Source organism: Artemia franciscana, chromosome 17, assembly GCF_032884065.1.
Source record: "Artemia franciscana chromosome 17, ASM3288406v1, whole genome shotgun sequence".
Taxonomy (NCBI): domain Eukaryota; kingdom Metazoa; phylum Arthropoda; class Branchiopoda; order Anostraca; family Artemiidae; genus Artemia; species Artemia franciscana.
In genome coordinates, this window is record NC_088879.1 from 22,936,179 (window position 1) to 22,953,539 (window position 17,361).

At 33.5% G+C, this 17,361-nt stretch overlaps 1 protein-coding gene across 5 annotated transcripts in view; it reads left to right on the plus strand.

Moving 5' to 3' along the window:
- The window catches only part of LOC136038018 (DET1 homolog), a 35,933-nt gene that overhangs the window by 15,444 nt on the left and 3,128 nt on the right, over positions 1–17,361 (plus strand). For 4 of the 5 annotated variants that reach the window (XM_065720950.1, XM_065720951.1, XM_065720952.1 and 1 more), the window contains 2 exons: positions 864–2,122; positions 5,508–5,714. In XM_065720950.1, the coding sequence (XP_065577022.1) occupies positions 867–2,122; positions 5,508–5,714 (1,463 nt within the window). In that variant the 5' untranslated portion in view covers positions 864–866. Of the gene's footprint in view, positions 1–863; positions 2,123–5,507; positions 5,715–8,742; positions 8,835–17,361 lie in introns of all 5 variants that reach the window. The other variant, XR_010620107.1, reaches the window with a different exon arrangement.

A 17,361-nucleotide genomic window follows, 5' to 3' on the forward strand; every position in this document is an offset into this window, starting at 1 on the left:
GATATCTCTTAGACTCTTGATTCATTTGCTCATCTATAGCAGTATCTTGTCATAATTATGTTTGAGGTGATAGTTCATTTTAATTTTAGTTTATACTCATTCTTGGCTTTATTATTTGTCAGTAATATTTGTTTGTTCTAAGTCAAAATCATTGCATAACTTTGTTTCGGATCGTCATAGGTTTGAACATAGCCGTTTACTTCCCTTCGACATTTTTTCTGAAATCGACTCAAGCACAAAGGGTGTTAACACTTAAAACCACCAAAAATTACAGTAATTATTATTTGGACTACCCCCTTGCGCTCTTTATGGGTAAGTTTGACTTGTGTTTTGCTAAAAGCTTATTAGTATGCATCAAATATAGCCTGCCGATACGTATGATTTTTTTTCTAGCTACCTCTTTGTAAAGAAATTAGAACCGAAGATTTTGCCATCGTCATTCTTACTTTATACCTCTTATTTTAAAACTGTTACACCTTGAATGGGGGCATTTATTCTAGAAGAATTGTAAGTGAGGAATAGACGCTTGTAAATGTATATTGTTTTCTTTCAAGTGTATGTTGAACTTTAGTATAAAGGTTGGAACATTGAGGGGTATAGCAATCCCTGTCGTGTTATTTATCTTTGTTTATTTGTCATTCTTTACTTTCATGTTAGAAAACCAGTTTCGATTTGTTTAATATTTGTACAGGGATAAATGCTTTATTTTTTTCCCTTACGCTTCCTTTTAGTTTTTCCTTGGTGAGATTTCATAACATCTGAGTTAGTCGTTTGTGGCACCAAATGATTTTGGTGATTAACAATGAGAGAAAAGAATTTTTTCATTTTAGCCAACAAAGTCTCATGTTTTACATTTTTTGTAGGCCATGGAACCCAAATTCAAGATCGTTGACGGTATAGAAGTTCTTGTACCTAGGAAGATTCCAACCCAAAACATTCTATTAAAAATACGAAATAGAGAATTGGGACAGCGGACTTTATACAATTTAAGATTTGAGCGTGCTGTTTATCAGTCAGTCTTCCCTAACAAAACTTTTTATAATGTTGAGAGGCCTTCGTGTTTTTTCAGGAAATTCAGTCCATGTGGAAATTATTTTATTGCATATACTGCTGACCAAAGTGGTATCGAGATATACTCATATAAAGGAGCGGCTGCAGCAGGGGATTTACTAGAATGTCTAGATCAAGACGTGGAGCCGTCTGCTGATATAAAGCAACAAGTTTTCGATCGGTTCTTTGCATTGAAGCATACAGTAACTATGGCGTCAACGACAGAACAGTTAAATAGAGAGTGTAGTTTGTTTACAGATAATGGGCGTTTCCTTATCGTCGCGTCTTCGGGTGTGGTGGTGGAAGATCCGAGATATCCGCGTCCCTTTGACGATGTTTATAGAAATAATGAAGCCATTCCAATTCACCCGAGATTTTCACTTGAAGATATAACCGTTTATGTAATTGATATCCATCGTGGGCTATTGCTTGATAGTCGCCAGTTTCGAACCGATAAAATTTATTTAGCGCACAATCAAGGCCTCTATTTGTATAAGAATATCTTATCAATTCTGTCAGTTCAACACCAAACGATACATATTTTTCAAATAAGTTCTGAGGGTGAACTGATTGAGGTTCGAACTATTGGCAGATTTTGCCACGATGATGATGAATTTATTTTATCGTCAGCAATTGGGCGTGTTGCTGCTGTTCGTAATTATAGGGAAGTGCAAATTACAGGATTAAAACATCGAATGCTCGTTTTTCTTTTTAAAGAAGCGTTTAATGAATCGAAAGCAGAGAGAAAGCCTGATAAGTGGCGATTGTTTTATCGAAAGTTTCAACATTTACGCTGGCTAAGGCTATGGAAGATGCAGCTTCTTGATGATAATCATTTATTATTAAAATATTCGAGCCAGGAAGTTGTGACGCTTCGTGCTCCTGAGCCAAATTCGCAAATCTCCTTTTTCGTTATTTACCGAATGGACACTGCTCAAGTCTTAGCTGTTTATGAAAACACGTCTGAGGAGATGCTGCGGATGTATGAAGATTACAACGATTTTTTCAAGGACCCTGGAACTTCCTCAGACACCCAAAACATAGCAACTTTATCCAACAGTGAATATGCAAGGTCAGTTTCTCCTTAAAAAAAAAAAAAAAAAAAAAAAAAAAAAAATATGTCCGTGAATAAAAGAATTCGTCTTAAAGATCCATTAAAAGGTAGTCTATCAAAAAACGAGCTAAAGATAAAAACAGCCGTACCTGTACACAATGGAAGTTCGCCTAAGATTGATTAAATCCCCAGCACCCTTGAAAAGTTTTGTACAATAATGTGCTTTCTAATCCGTATCTCCTTCCCCTCTAGAGAATGATTGTTCGGTTCCTCCCTCAATTTTTTTGTACAAATATCCATTTATGTATGTAAAAATCAGTAACAGCAGGATTGAACAGGCCCGTGCCCTTTCCCATGAAATCCCAAGATTTTTCTAATTCATGCAATGATTTCTTAATTTTTTTGTTTTGTGTAATTGGTCTATCAACGCCTTTTTTAAAACTTTGGGAAGGGTGGCCTAAGGGTATATATCAAAGTCCTCTTGGTTATAAATATACTGACTGTTCATCATTTTTCAATTCATAATGATTTTTTTATTAGTTTTCTATAAAGAGATGCTCTCATAAAAAACAAATTACAGACAAAACAGAGCAGTTTGTGCTTAAATAATTGTGATTAATGTAAAATACAAACTTGGTCAACATTTTTTGTATGAAAGGAACATAAATTTTTACAGAAGAGAGACTTCCTGCGCAAAATACTGAATTTTAGTGTATCCTGGGCACATCTAGAACTTCAAAATCCACTTTCTAACCAAGGCACTTTCTAACCAAGCTGTGTACTAGTGAAAATTGTATAATAGCATGAGGGATATTGACTATTGTAAACAAAAATTATAAACGCGCAAAACAATATTAATAGCTAATCCAACAAGAATGTAGCCCTTCCCTCTCAGTTGATTGATCAGGCACGAACATACGAGACCATAACTGTAGACCAGGTTTTGCTGAGTCAGCTCCGCCTATCTGTCTAGTAATTAGGCTGATAAGAAATTTGAATACCCCTAACACATTAAGAGGCAGAATTTGGAGCCAAGTTCTTACTTCGCTCCAAGTCTGGTTTTGGACACCCGTCTTTCTCCCCTTTAGAGATTGACTCTACCCAAGACTATGAAAATGTTGAACAAGGGCATTAACTACTACTTCTCACTATGTTTAGTTGAAACCCAACAACCACTTTTAATTACCCATAGAAGTAAGATCGACTTTAAACCCCAAAAAGCACAGGTAGGGCACTAGCTCCCGCTGCCCACCTTTTTTCTATTTGGGTTATATTCGGAAACCTGCTCTGGTTTCATTGCGACAAAAATTGGAGTATCTCTTTCACCACAAAGACTGGCTACGATAAGGATTCCTACAAAGTAATACTAGGAAAATTGCACTGCTCTTACTTTCTATCGAGTATGGTTAGGTGCAATAACCTGTTCATTGATGTTTTGATAATAAAAAATTAGGAACCCCTTCCCCTTAACCTCCACCTTAACCTTTATGTCCCACCATTTTTGTTTGAGATCCGAAGTTCTCTTCTAGTAGATGTGCTGATGACAAGAGTGTAAGGATCATCCTTTTCCTACCCCCACAGAGATTGGAGTGGAACTTGTCTCCTAAAAGACAAATTTAGGACACTAGCTCTTACTCATACTTAATTTGTTGAGAATCTTCTAAAAGATGGAGTGACAACAAGAGATTAAGGCTGCCTTTTAGCTTTTATGAACCTAGGAACGCTCTCCCTCATCAACGGAGATCAGATTGTGTCTTTGTTTTTAAAAGGCAGGGCTAGGCAATAAGCTCTCACTTTACACCAAATTTTTAGACCGAACAACCCCTGCTGATATATTTTTTTGTGACACGAATTTAGCCCCCCTCCTCTCTTCCATATAGGTTGGATTAGAGGCAAAATCTTCCAAAAAAGGGAACTAATTCTCAAAAATTAAGTTGAGACTTGACAACTCGCTCTGGTCGATGTCGTTATGACAACAATTTTTGGACTCCCTCTCTCAGTAGGTCAGAATGGGTACAGACCCCCCCCCCCAAAAAAAAGCCACAACTAGGAAACTTAATTTTAATTCTGAATAAGTTTGGTTGAAATTCAATACCGTCTTCTGTAAGATGGTCAGACGACTAGAATCTAGGTATTCCTCCCAATCCCTTTTCCCCTCTAATAAACTTCACATTGCGTCCGCTTGGGTCACCGAATTCCAGAATTAGGGCACGAGTTCCTACTTCTTACAAAAGTTGGTTGAGATCCAAAATCTTGTCTCGTAGATCTCCTGATGACATGAATGTTCGGACCCCTCCCTCTCCTATGGCAGAAGATGGATTCTGCCTAGAAACCCAGAAGAGCCAGCTCGAATACTAGTTCTCACTTCACAGCGATGTTAATTGAGATCCAATAAACCCTTTTGGGTAAAAATTTTAATGACCAGGATTTAAGATGCTTATCCTGTTTGTATAGAGATTGGATCCGACCACCCCCAAAAAAAACATAAAGAAAAAATAGTACAGTTACTCTTATTTTCTATTGAGTTTAGTTGAGATCCGACATGATTTGTTAGTCGTGCTGATGACAAAGATTTAGGCACCTTGTTTTTCATCTGTTTTTCCGAAGAAGTTGGATTTGTTTCTGAAGAGGTTGTTATGATTAGGAATTCCATGCTACTCAGGATTTTGACGGCGGAAGTTTTGGAGTAAGGTCACCATGGTCAAATTGTTTGAGTACTTCAAAGACACAAAAACTCGATTCTTCTTACCTACTTTGAGGCGGGTCGCTGCTGAACTCGTTTCAATTTTGTCTGGCCCTATGCTTCACATGAGTACGTAATTTCAGGAGATTTAAACTCTCCTTTATCATCTTATTTAGTTTCTTTAAATAGAATATTGTGGTAAGAGGAATAAACAATATTCAACTAGCTGTGATGACAAAATTCCGTCTTTGTATTGGATGATCGTGCTTTTTAAATTCTGATTAGTTTTTCAGCGTAAAATTTTCCACTGTCACACATAATTTTGAAGGTCTACTAAGTTTTCCTGTTGCAGTTTGGTCTATAAAACTGACATACCAAATTTATTCTTCTTCTGTTATTGTTTCACTGTTCTTAACTTTTTCAAATAAGAATTTTTTTCATTAACACAATCAATTTTTTCCGTATACTATTTCCAATCAAAATTATCTCTAGCAAAATTCAATTCTGTTGCTATATTTTTCTCAGATTCAAATTTTTAAATTATGTTAACTAAACATAATATTGTCTGAAAAGTACGGTTAAAATACCAATGGTTTGATGATTTGCTAATCTAAACAAAAAGCTGATCTGAGAGATTTGTTGGACGAAAATAAAGAATAAGTAACGCAAAAACGCTATTTCACTTAGTGTGTTTTGAGAAAATCAGGTGATATTTTCTAGGGACTACCATGCTACGTTCAAGCAAACAGCATTAGAAGCCAAACATGGTAACAGAGCTGAAGTTGTCAAGCGTATCCTTGGCCACGTCCCGATCCCAGCACAGTCTCATACATGTTCTCCATACGTGGATATAAGCCTGTTTTCCTTTGATGATCGATGGGTGTCACCTTATGAGAGACCAAAGGCTGGAACAGATCATCCGCTTAGGTAACAGATCTTTTTCATAGTCAACGCAATAGAGTGATATGTTTTCTATATTATATCATTTTGTTTTACCTTGGAAATACTAAAGATTGCAAGAATGATACTTCTTCATAAGTGAGAGATATAGTATAAGCAATTATAGAAGCAACATAAATTTAAACAACTATATTGAAACGAATAAAATAAAATTAGTGGAAACCAAATCATGTTTTAGAAAATAACTATCTATATGCATGGAAGTTCTAAAACTGGTTGAATTATGGATTTGAAACTGGACTAAAACCCATAACTGTTCTTTTTTTTTAATCTGTAAATGTTTTTGACACGATGGACCACTTTTTATTGATAAAAGATATAATAGACTACGGGTCCCACAAGGATCAATCAAGGTGCCCCGCCCTTTCATAATTTTTTTGATGAATTAAACCATTACCTGACAGAAGCCGATGTCATCATGTTGCGTAGACACTGCTCTTTATTGCATTACCTTCTTTTGATGTTTTTTTTTCTTATCGTAAGATTGAAGCTTTTTCTGAATTGCTGGCATGTCCTTGACACAACTTATTCATCATCATCATAAGACTGACCTATTATTTGGTGAATTTGTTTTGTTATATTTTCTTAACTTTCATCGTGTTAAGGAATTGATCAAATCATAGTTTTAGGGAATTCACTAAAAATATTCGGTACGATAAAGTATTTTGGGTTTTTAATTGACCAAAATATATCGTGAAAAAATGATTTAAGTATGATAGCTGAAAGATTAAGTTAGGGTCTTAGGGGATGTGCAAAGAATACAAAGATGTAGTCCCTAAGCAAATTCTTAAGGGGTCACGCCTGTCCAAATCAGCTTGCCATCTCTCCCATTTTAAGTATTGTTTAGTTTGCTATTGATATACTTGTATTTTTTTTTTCCTGTCAGTTCTTCTTTGTTTTTTTTTGTATTTGTCAAAATTTATTTGCTTATTTCCCTTTTCTTTCTTTATACTCCATCAGAGTTGTGTCTTAAATTCATGGTGGGCAATAAATTGATGCATATTACATACATACTTGAAGGATTTCTGTTATCTTTTAAAAGAGATGAATATTTTAAATGAAGAAAAAGTAAAGCTGACATATATTTTCGCTGAAATTTGAGATAAAACCAAAAACCTATTTTAGGTTTGCTTTATAAACTGCTGCGTTCGATATTCGTATAATTAGTACCAACAGTAGAGCAAAAATTATTCTTTAAAGCAAATGGAAATTTTATTACATAATAAGTGATTAATTAACGCAGCTCCTTTGAATATTTGGCATACCTGCTCAGATATTTGGAAAACAATTGACAAACTGTCTCGTATGTCAAATTAATCCAGATCTTGACACAAGAACTGAGGAAAGGGGTCTTCCACTTGATGCCGGGTAAACATGGTTTCGCCGCTAAGGAGCAAGTTCGAAGACATTCAATGATTTACAAAGAGGAATCAGTTTGTTTATAGCACACAATCAAACGGCAAAACAGTGAAATAATAGGCCATGGGAAAAAAGAATAAGCGAGGTTTGAGAGAGAAATAACGACTTTGAGGTGGAGGTGGGGATGAGGAAGGTGCTGTCTCTCTCCTATACGGAATAAGTTTTGCTCATTTGGGGTTAAATGTTATGCTTTACTTTTATAATAACAGACCAGAAATATTCCTGGAAATCAAAAGGAAAAAATATAATTGTTACATTTCTGATGCGTTTTTATAAGTTTTTTGCATAAAAAAATAACCCCCAAATAAAAGTCATGGATACGGTCCGGAGGATTATAAATTATTTTCTACCTCCATCCTCCCCTTGTCTCTCCCTTAGAAATTTTCCATCTGGTACGAAGGCAGTCTTGGAGGTAAAATGTCCTTTGATTGCGAAATAACTCACAACTACTACTACCAAGTTCAAATGCAGTTAGAGTGTTCAGACATAGAAACTGCATTTTTTCAGTTTTTGGGGGGCAAGGGAAAATGCACATTGGAAAGATTGTCCGGGATCAATAATTTTGCTTCTAAATTTGAATGGAACTTTGTTTTGAGAGGGCGAGAATATAAAAAAAAGCAAAAAATGTCTTTTTTTACCTATACTTAATATCCTTTGTTTTCTTCCAGGGGCGTCAATCAATTAGAATATAAGGGTGTATATATATATTTTAGGTGTATTTAAGGCAAAATATACTTTTATTAAATCTAAGGAGCTAGTTTCGTTGTAATTTTTCTTTGTTCAACAGACACACCAAAAAAAAAAAGTTTTTCTTAATGAGAATACCAAAAAAACATATAAAATCAAGAGATATAAATTTTTAGAGAGGGGAGAAGACCCTCTCCCGAAAAATATCATCTTTCCCATATTAGTTTTGATTTTCTATATTTTTCGCTTTACTTACTGCAGGTTGAGGATTTTTTTATGGATTTTGTGTTGATCTGTCGTAACATTTGCTTTAGAAAGGCGAGCATATAAAAAATATGAAAAGTATTTTTTTTTTTTTTTAATGTGCTATTTATCTTGGATTTTCTCGTAGTGGCGTCCATAGGTGGAGTAGTTTTGATGCTCTTGTGCAATAAAAATTCCCGAGAAAAGGTTTTTTTCAAAGAAAATATAAAAGTTAATCTTCGGGAGAGTAAAGAAATATCTAGAAGAGAAAATTGCTCCATTGACAGTCCTGTTTTCCAAATAGATTTCGATTTTCTATAATTTTTAGTTTACTTACTGCTGATAATTTCACTTTTAGCCTAAGGGTGTTGGGGAGAGGCAACCCCTCCTCAACACTCAAATCTCCCAAACCACTTCTCAACATTCAAATCTCGTTCTGTTTAGTAAAATAAGGCGAGGCCTATTCTAACAATTTTGTTAGATTGGGCTAGTTGTAGATAGACTATTAAAACATTTATTTACTAATGTTTCATTTTATTTATTTGTTTTCACTGTATTTTATTTTCAACTAATTATTGGTAAAGATAATCTTTGTGCTAGAGCTATTTCTACCATATATACTACGTAACTATAATCACTTTTATAGCATACATTCGCCTGTCAAGGGACGTACCTGAGCAGGGAGTTTTTTGTGTGGAGTCTCAATAATAACAACAGAAAGCTTATTTGATAATTCAGGTAAATTTGGGACATATCTCTCTCATACGTGTCTCTAATACTGCATTTTCAAAGTCATAAACAAAAATGTTTGTTCGGGTCTTGTCTTTCTTGCTAGTTGATGCCCTTCTTAGGCGCCGACGTATGCCCTCTCCCCGAAAAATACCTCCTATTAAATTATCTAAAAACCTACTCCCCGTGGCAAAATATTCTCCTCAGAAAACCCTTCCCCTAAAAAAACTCACCCCGACAATTTCCCCCAAGGAAATTATCTCCAAATTTTAAAGTGAGCTGCCAAAGGGAAATTAAGACAAACCAAAGGAATTAAGGAAAGAAGATATAAAAAATTGTAAATATTTCCATTGTAAAATTGTAAAATGTAAATGTAGAATATAGGGTGTAAAATAACAGTTTATGGTAACGAGCTGAAGCTTAAACTCGTACCAACAGTTACCAAAACTAAAAAAAAATATAACAAATAATAGATGTTTTATTTTTATGCTGATTTCAAATATATAAAACTCATTAAGTTTAATATTACACATCAAAACGCCAAAAGCCTAAAAAAAAATTACCTGATTTTCAAGAAATGAGATAAACTCCACAAAAATAACAAGTAATTACAATGATAATCAAACCATCCGATTCAGCATATTAGGGAACTCTGCTGCTGTGGTTTCGAGCACAAATATTTTTTATTATTTATTTTTTTATTCATTCATTTATTTTTTTTTTCATTATTTAGCTCATTTTGTGTTTTTTTTTTCTACAAAAAAGTGGTATTTGTATTTTATCCAGGAAGAAAAACTCCAAATTTGTGTTGATTTTCTTTTTTCTTAATGAAGTAATTCTGACCGCCCACATGCGCAGTGGCGTAGTGGGCTAATATTTCCGTACTAGTAGGCAACTGAATGTAATATTTTTATAGTACAAGGAGAAACATTTAATTGCCACAAGGTATTGAAAGCATTTAATATGCATTTAGCGTTTAATATGCTATGAGGAGGCTAAATGTTCAATTCTAATTGAATAAATAAAATTCAAAAATTAAGTTTTTTTTGCAATAAATAAAATTGAATAAGTAAAATTTGAATAGTGTAATATGTATTTTCCTTTCAATGCTGTAATAACTGGAAAAGAAAATATTTTAAATATAATTCGCTTTCAGTGAAGCACCAATGACGGATTAGGCGTTAGATTTTTAAAGTTAGGAAAGGGGGCAGTATCTGAATTCTTGTTTGTAGTGAAACTAAATTTATCATGAACAGTCTTGAGAAGAAATAATTTTAAACTGAATATTTGTATTGTGATATCTTAAAAAGGGAGTTATGCACAACTAATGTTTACGAAAAGGTAAATATAGAGGATGAGAATTTAATTGAAAAGACTGAAGAAATACTTTTTAAAAATTTTAATATTAAAATAAATGACAATGATAAAAAGTTGCCTTTCCTATATTGGACTGTAAAATTTCATAAGAATCCCCCTAAACCACGGTTTATTGCTGGAGCAGCTAAATATCCAACCCGCATTGCTGCTACTGACCTCTCTTTAATTTTAAAGGAAATTGTAAATAAACTTAAAACCTATTGTTCTGGTATTAAAAAATTTTCGAATTTTAATCCATATTGGAGTGTTAATAATTCACTGCAGGTGATAGATTCTTTAACAATGGTTTCAGCTAAAAGAATTGGGTCTTTCGATTTTGCGACAATGTATACTAATTTATCACTTAATGTAGTGTATGATAATTTAAAAAGTGTTATCAAGAAATCTTTCCTCTTATCTAGTAAAAGGTTCTTAAAAATAGACACTTATAATAAAAAAGCTATATGGACAAATTGCTTTAATACTACAGTTAACTTGAGATGTTACAGCTTGGATATGATTTTTGAGTTGTTAGAATTTGTTTTATACAATACTTATATAAGATTTGGTGGTGATTTGTACAAGCGAATTGTGGGAATTCCCATGGGGGGGGGGAATGCCAGCCCATTTATAGCTGACTTGTTTTTAAGTCAAGAATATAAATATATGATGGATAAGAATAATCCAATTAATTTAAAACATGTTTTGTCAAATAATAAAAGATATTTTGGTCTTAAATTGTAAGGATTTCATTGATATTTCTAAAAATATATATCCATCAGAGCTTATTCTCGAACCTAGTCATGGCGCTGGTCATCAAGATCATTTCTTAGATTTAAATATTAATATTTGTGATAATAATAAATTAAGTTTTAAAATGTATAATAAAACGGATGATTTTGATTTTGAAGTGATTAGTTTCCCATTCCCTGAAAGTAAGTAAAATCTTAAACCAAAAATTGATATCAAGAGGTTTTTCTGCAAATAAATTAACTTGGCAATTTAAAAAATTTAGTTTTCATTATAACGAACTTTTAAATAAATATCAAAAGAATTATCTAGAAATACTTAAAGAAATTTTCAACTAATTTCGGAGGTTCGAGAATTGTTGTTGCAGCGCCATTTATTTTGAATTGTGTTTCTAATTGAGCGGATTTTTTTTTTTAAATTAGCCACATGGTAAAGATGAATTCTATAATTGTTTAGTTCATTCAAGTTTTTTGCAATGTGTTAATATTTGTGATTTGGTAAAATTTATTATATTTAGTTTACCTATTGTTGCTAAAAAGAGGGATATATTAACAGGATAAGCTTGTTTTGGTGTTACTTGGTTGTTTTACATTTGCTTCTTTTTTTTTTCTTTCATAGGCATGTATTTTGGGGGTGATACCTGACACGGGGATGCCATGGATATTCTGTGGTAGCCACAACACTTGGCTGGGGTAGAGAATTTAAAGTGGCGAAACCCTATATAGGCCAGTGTATTCTCCTGATGAGCCCTTGTGTTGGGTTGTTGCCTCTGAATTATTTGCCTTTATTATTTTTTCTATTGTTTGATAAATGACGACTTATACTTATTGACGACATGACTGCCTGTCCATGGATTATTCTTTATGGTTGATTGTGTATGGCTATGCTGTTTGACCTATGTGATTGTATGGATGAGTAGGGTTAAGGCCTCATTCAAGTGCTGGTCTATATTAATCACTAATTTAGGAAAACAGTCTTCCTTTTCTCCTTCTGTCTCTTTTTTTTTTTGTGTTTGTGCTGTTGCATTGGTGATTTCTCTTTTCATGATATTATTCCAGGTTGGATCCAGTGCTGGTGGAGAAATTTTTTTTTAGTTTTCTCCCCGACAGACCTTTACCCTGGTCCAGGTTTTTAACCTGATATTGTTAATTATTGGTGAGATGGCACTTATGCAAATTTCATGTTCTTTCATGTTTTTGTTTGTGTATTTATTGACCTATTGACCTTGGTATGTTTTTTGGACTTTTATTGTTGGATTTTGATTTGGATGTTGGTTTGTTTTGGATTTATTTTCAAAGCTTTTTATGCAACAAAACACAAATATTAGCCTCGGAACTGGGAACGATTTTTTGAAAGTTAGTAAGTGTAAGAGTCGTTGTTTTCTTTGCCAAGATCATTTTGTCCCACGGACTTCTGTTAAGAGTTCATTGTATAATAAAAATTTTGCATGCAAGTTACGTGGTAATGTTAATTGTAGAACAACCAATGTAATCTACCTATTAGAATGTAATAAATGCTGCCTACAATATGTGGGGGAAACAACTAATAATATATATAAAAGATTTTCTGGACATAAGACAACAGTGAATAATGAAAAAACTAATAACTATCTAGTTCAACATTGTAATAATGGTAAATGTTCCATATCAGCTATAACTGTCACAATTTTAGAAAATTTAAATAAAGAAAAGAAGAATAATAGACTACGTAAACAGGAGGATTTCTGGATCCATACTCTTGGTACAGCTTATCCTTTTGGGCTAAATGATCGTATAGCAAAATATGGTGACATGTCTCATGTTGTTGTTAAATGTATTGATGGTTTTATGGACCATCCTTCTTTTACTTGTCCTACTAAACGTAAAAAACGATCGAGAGGACAGGAAAAATAATAGAAAAAATGAATTAGATGTACATATGCTTTCTATAGATCTATGCCAGCTACTTGAATCTAGGGGTATGATTTCTGTAATAAAATGTCTAAATAATTTATCCTAGAGGAATTTAATCAAACTTATCTGGATTGTTAAGTATAATACAGCTCTTGATTATAATTTTAAAGTAATATGTGATACAATTTGCATTCTAACTAAAACGAAATTTATTTCAAAAAAGAAAAAGTTCAATAAGATTAGTAATAAGGATAACAGATTATATTTACCTATTAATTTTACTTGTAAGCAGATTGAAGATATTAATTTACCAGAAATTTTAAATCAGCGGCATGTGAAACAGGCCCTTCCTAGTAATTTGAATTATAATGATAGTCCAGTTTTAACTTATAAATTTTCAAAAACTATTGGGCAAATTATTTTTAATTATAATTCAATACTAAAAAGATTAGATAGTGATATAAATTGGAAACCGGTTTGTAATTGTAAGCAACTTGGCCCATTTGTAAATCCTACTTACAAACATGTTATAACAGGGGACTTGTCAATAATAAAGCAAGATGATCTTCAAATTATAATGAATAAAGGGGCTAATTTCCGTCTTTCTCATCATCTGAAACCATCGAGTGTTCTTGATGGCTTGGAAAATGATTTTGATTTATTTATTGTTAAGTGGTGTAAGAAAGAGAATAAAAATAAAGAGAGTTTTCAAAGTTGGAAGAATTTAATTATTAGTAGAATAAGAAATAAAATATATTCTAACTTGAAAAATAGTAACACTAAATCATTATTTTATAATGCGAAGATTAAACAAGCAATTGCTAATCTAAAGAATGAATTTGTAATTGTGCCAGTGGATAAAGCTAATAATAATTTTGCCATAATTTGTCAGAAGCTGTATTGTGATATCTTAAAAAGGGAGTTATGCACAACTAATGTTTACGAAAAGGTAAATATAGAGGATGAGAATTTAATTGAAAAGACTGAAGAAATATTTTTAAAAAATTTTAATATTAAAATAAATGACAATGATAAAAAGTTCCCTTTCCTATATTGGACTGTAAAATTTCATAAGAATCCCCCTAAACCACGGTTTATTGCTGGAGCAGCTAAATGTCCAACCCGCATTGCTGCTACTGACCTCTCTTTAATTTTAAAGGAAATTGTAAATAAACTTAAAACCTATTGTTCTGGTATTAAAAAATTTTCGAATTTTAATCCATATTGGAGTGTTAATAATTCACTGTAGGTGATAGATTCTTTAACAATGGTTTCAGCTAAAAGAATTGAGTCTTTCGATTTTGCGACAATGTATACTAATTTATCACTTAATGTAGTGTTTGATAATTTAAAAACTGTTATCAAGAAATCTTTCCTCTTATCTAGTAAAAGGTTCTTAAAAATAGACACTTATAGTAAAAAAGCTATATGGACAAAGGATGAGTAGGGTTAAGGCCTCATTCAAGTGCTGGTCTATATTAATCACTAATTTAGGAAAACAGTCTTCCTTTTCTCCTTCTGTCTCTCTCTTTTTTTTTGTGTGTGTGTGTGTTTGTGCTGTTGCATTGGTGATTTCTCTTTTCATGATATAATGTTATCAACTGCTGGAAAGCCAATCAGCTCAAAATTTGACGTTACTATAATTTCATTTTGTTTTTGTTTTCAATGTTGAAATAAGTACGTAAGAAAATGTTTCTAATAAAGCGCTATTCATACAGTTGGTGGTAACGAAATGTAGTAAGGATCAACCCGGCTCAATAGCAACCGAAACTCTAAAAAATGGAATTGTGATACCAATAGTTACATCAAAAGAATCAAATTTTAATGCTGATTTTAAATATATAAGTTTCATCAAGATTAGTCTTACCCATCAAAAGGTACGAGCCTGAGAAAATTTGCCTCATTTTAGATAATAGGGAGAAACACCCCTTAAAAGTCATACAATCTTAACGAAAATCACACCATCAGATTCAGCGTATCAGAGAACCCCATTGTAGAAGTTTCAAGCTCCCATCTACAAAAATGTGGAATTTTGTATTTTTTGCCAGAAGGCAGATCACGGATGCGTGTTTATTTGTTTTTTTTTCCAGGGGTGATCGTATCGACTCAGTGGTCCTAGAATGTCGCTAGAGGGCTCATTCTAAAGGAAATTAGAAGTTCTAGTGCCGTTTTTAAGTGACCAAAAAAATTGGAGGACACATAGGCCCCCTCCCACGCTCTTTTCACCCAAAGTCACCGGATCAAAATTCTGAGATAGCCATTTTATTCACCATAGTCAAAAACCCTAATACCTATGCCTTTGGAGACGACTTGCTCCGCCACAGTCCCCGTGAGAGGGGCTGCAAGTTACAAACTTTGACCTCTGTTTACATATAGTAATGATTATTGAGAAGTGTACTGACGTTTTCAGGGGAATCTTTTTTTTGGGGGGGAGAGGTTGAGGGGGGATTACGTGGAAGGATCTTTCCATGGAGGAATTTGTCAGGGGGAAGAGGATTTCAATGAAGGGGGCGCAGGATTTTCTACCATTATTTAAAAAAAAAACAATGAAAAAATAAACACGAAAAGTTTTTTCAACGGAAAGTAAGGAGCAGCATTAAAACTTAAAACGAACAGAAATTTTTACGCATATGAGGGGTTTACCCCCTCGTAATACCTCGCTCTTTACGCTATATTGTTTTAGTAATTTCAACTATCTATTCTACTGCCTTTGTGATTCAGGGGGTCATTCTTAAGGAATTGGGACAAAATTTAATCTTTGGTGTAAAGAGCGAGGTATTGACGTAGGGGTGAACCCCCTCATATACGCAATAAAACATACGAATATAGAGGTTTGTTACGTAAGTTAATTCTTAAGTTATGTATATTTTTTACTAATGAAAAACGTTCGTAAAAAATTAAAAGTTCTAGTTGCCTTTTTAAGTAGTCAAAAAATTGGAGGGCAACTAGGCCTCCTCCCTCGCTCCTTTTTCTCTCAAAATCTTCTGATTAAATCTATGAGAAAGCCATTCAGCAAAACAAAAATTAATGTGCAAATTTCTTTTTAATTATTTACGTGCGGAGAGCCAAGATTAAAACATGCATTAATTCAAAAACGTCCAGAAATTAAATAAAAAAACAAGTTTTTTTAACTGAAAGTAAGGAGCGACATTAAAACTTAAAACGAAGAGAAATTACTCCGTATATGAAAGGGGCTTTTCCTCCTCAAAGCCCTGCTCTTTACGCTAAAGTTTTTTACTGTTTTAAAAAGTAGAGTCAAGAGAAAGAGTCAAACTTCAGCGTAAAGAGCGAGGCGTTGAGGAGGTGATATATATAGAACTATAAATATCAGAGGCCGTAACTACGAAAACAGTCATCAATTGCAGCTGCTGCTCTCGCCTTCAACGTTTAAAAAACTATAGGAACGTTTCTTTGAATGATTCTTTGATTTGGAAGGCTGAACACTTCTATTATTTTCAGGAGTCTCTGAATCGCGGAAATAGTTTTTGGAAAACTGGCATCTGATTAAATTTGTATATATCTCTCCGAATTTGACGGTTGATGGCTCAGTTGTTAAGGGCGAGTTTAATGTTAAAGAGACGTTTACATTTTATCATGCAAATGTTGTAAAAATAACTGCTTCTTCAGTTGGCCCCCGTCTCTCTAAGCCTATTCTGATTTCAAATCGTATCTTGATCCAACTTGCTTCAAGTCAGTGACCCTGGAGGCAGTTTTTGAGTTTGAGATAAGTAGACTTGTCAATGGACTAACAGGTTCAATGTATTCTGATCCAGATTGTATACACACCAAGGTGATGACAAGACATTTTTTCTTCAATTATCTCTCCTATGACAAGACGTGTAAATATGTCGTTCGAGAATGGAATTTTTCTCAATTCACTTAAGCGAGCTCAATTTTTTTTTTTATATAGGTAGACCTCAGAGTGAACCAGCTAATTAATATCCTTATTGTCTGTATTTGGCAAAATTTTGTAAAGGCTATGCTTTCCCTTCTACTTTTGTTTTTAGAAGTATAGGATTTTTCGCGATTTTCAGTTTGGCTTCCGAGCAAAGGACTCAACTGAACATGCTTTTGCTGCTCTTTTGAATTTTCTACATTCTCCTCTTGATTCTGGTCTGATTCCTGTCACTAAATTTGTGGACGTCCAAAAAGCTTTTGATTCCTAGACCCGTCAGATTCTACACTTTAAGTTATTTCATTACGGTATTTTTTCCGAACACCGTCTCATGTTGAGCTTGGGGTCCGAAAAGGCTCAGTTCTAGGGTCACTTCTTTTCTTAATTTATATTAATAGTACTGTTTTTACCGTTATGAACCAAAAATAAATAGTTTGTCATCTCGAATCTTTCCATGTCCACAAACGTATATTTCCATTAAGTGGTAACGACATTCCAGTTGCCTTCGCTGATGAAAGCACCTTTGGTACTGCTGTCAGAGCGGATCCTAGGACCCGTATCAAGTTAAATGTTTTGTTTGACAGACAAATTCTGTGACTGGGCATTATATGCTGCTAAGTGAAGCTTCCTAATTTTCTTGCGG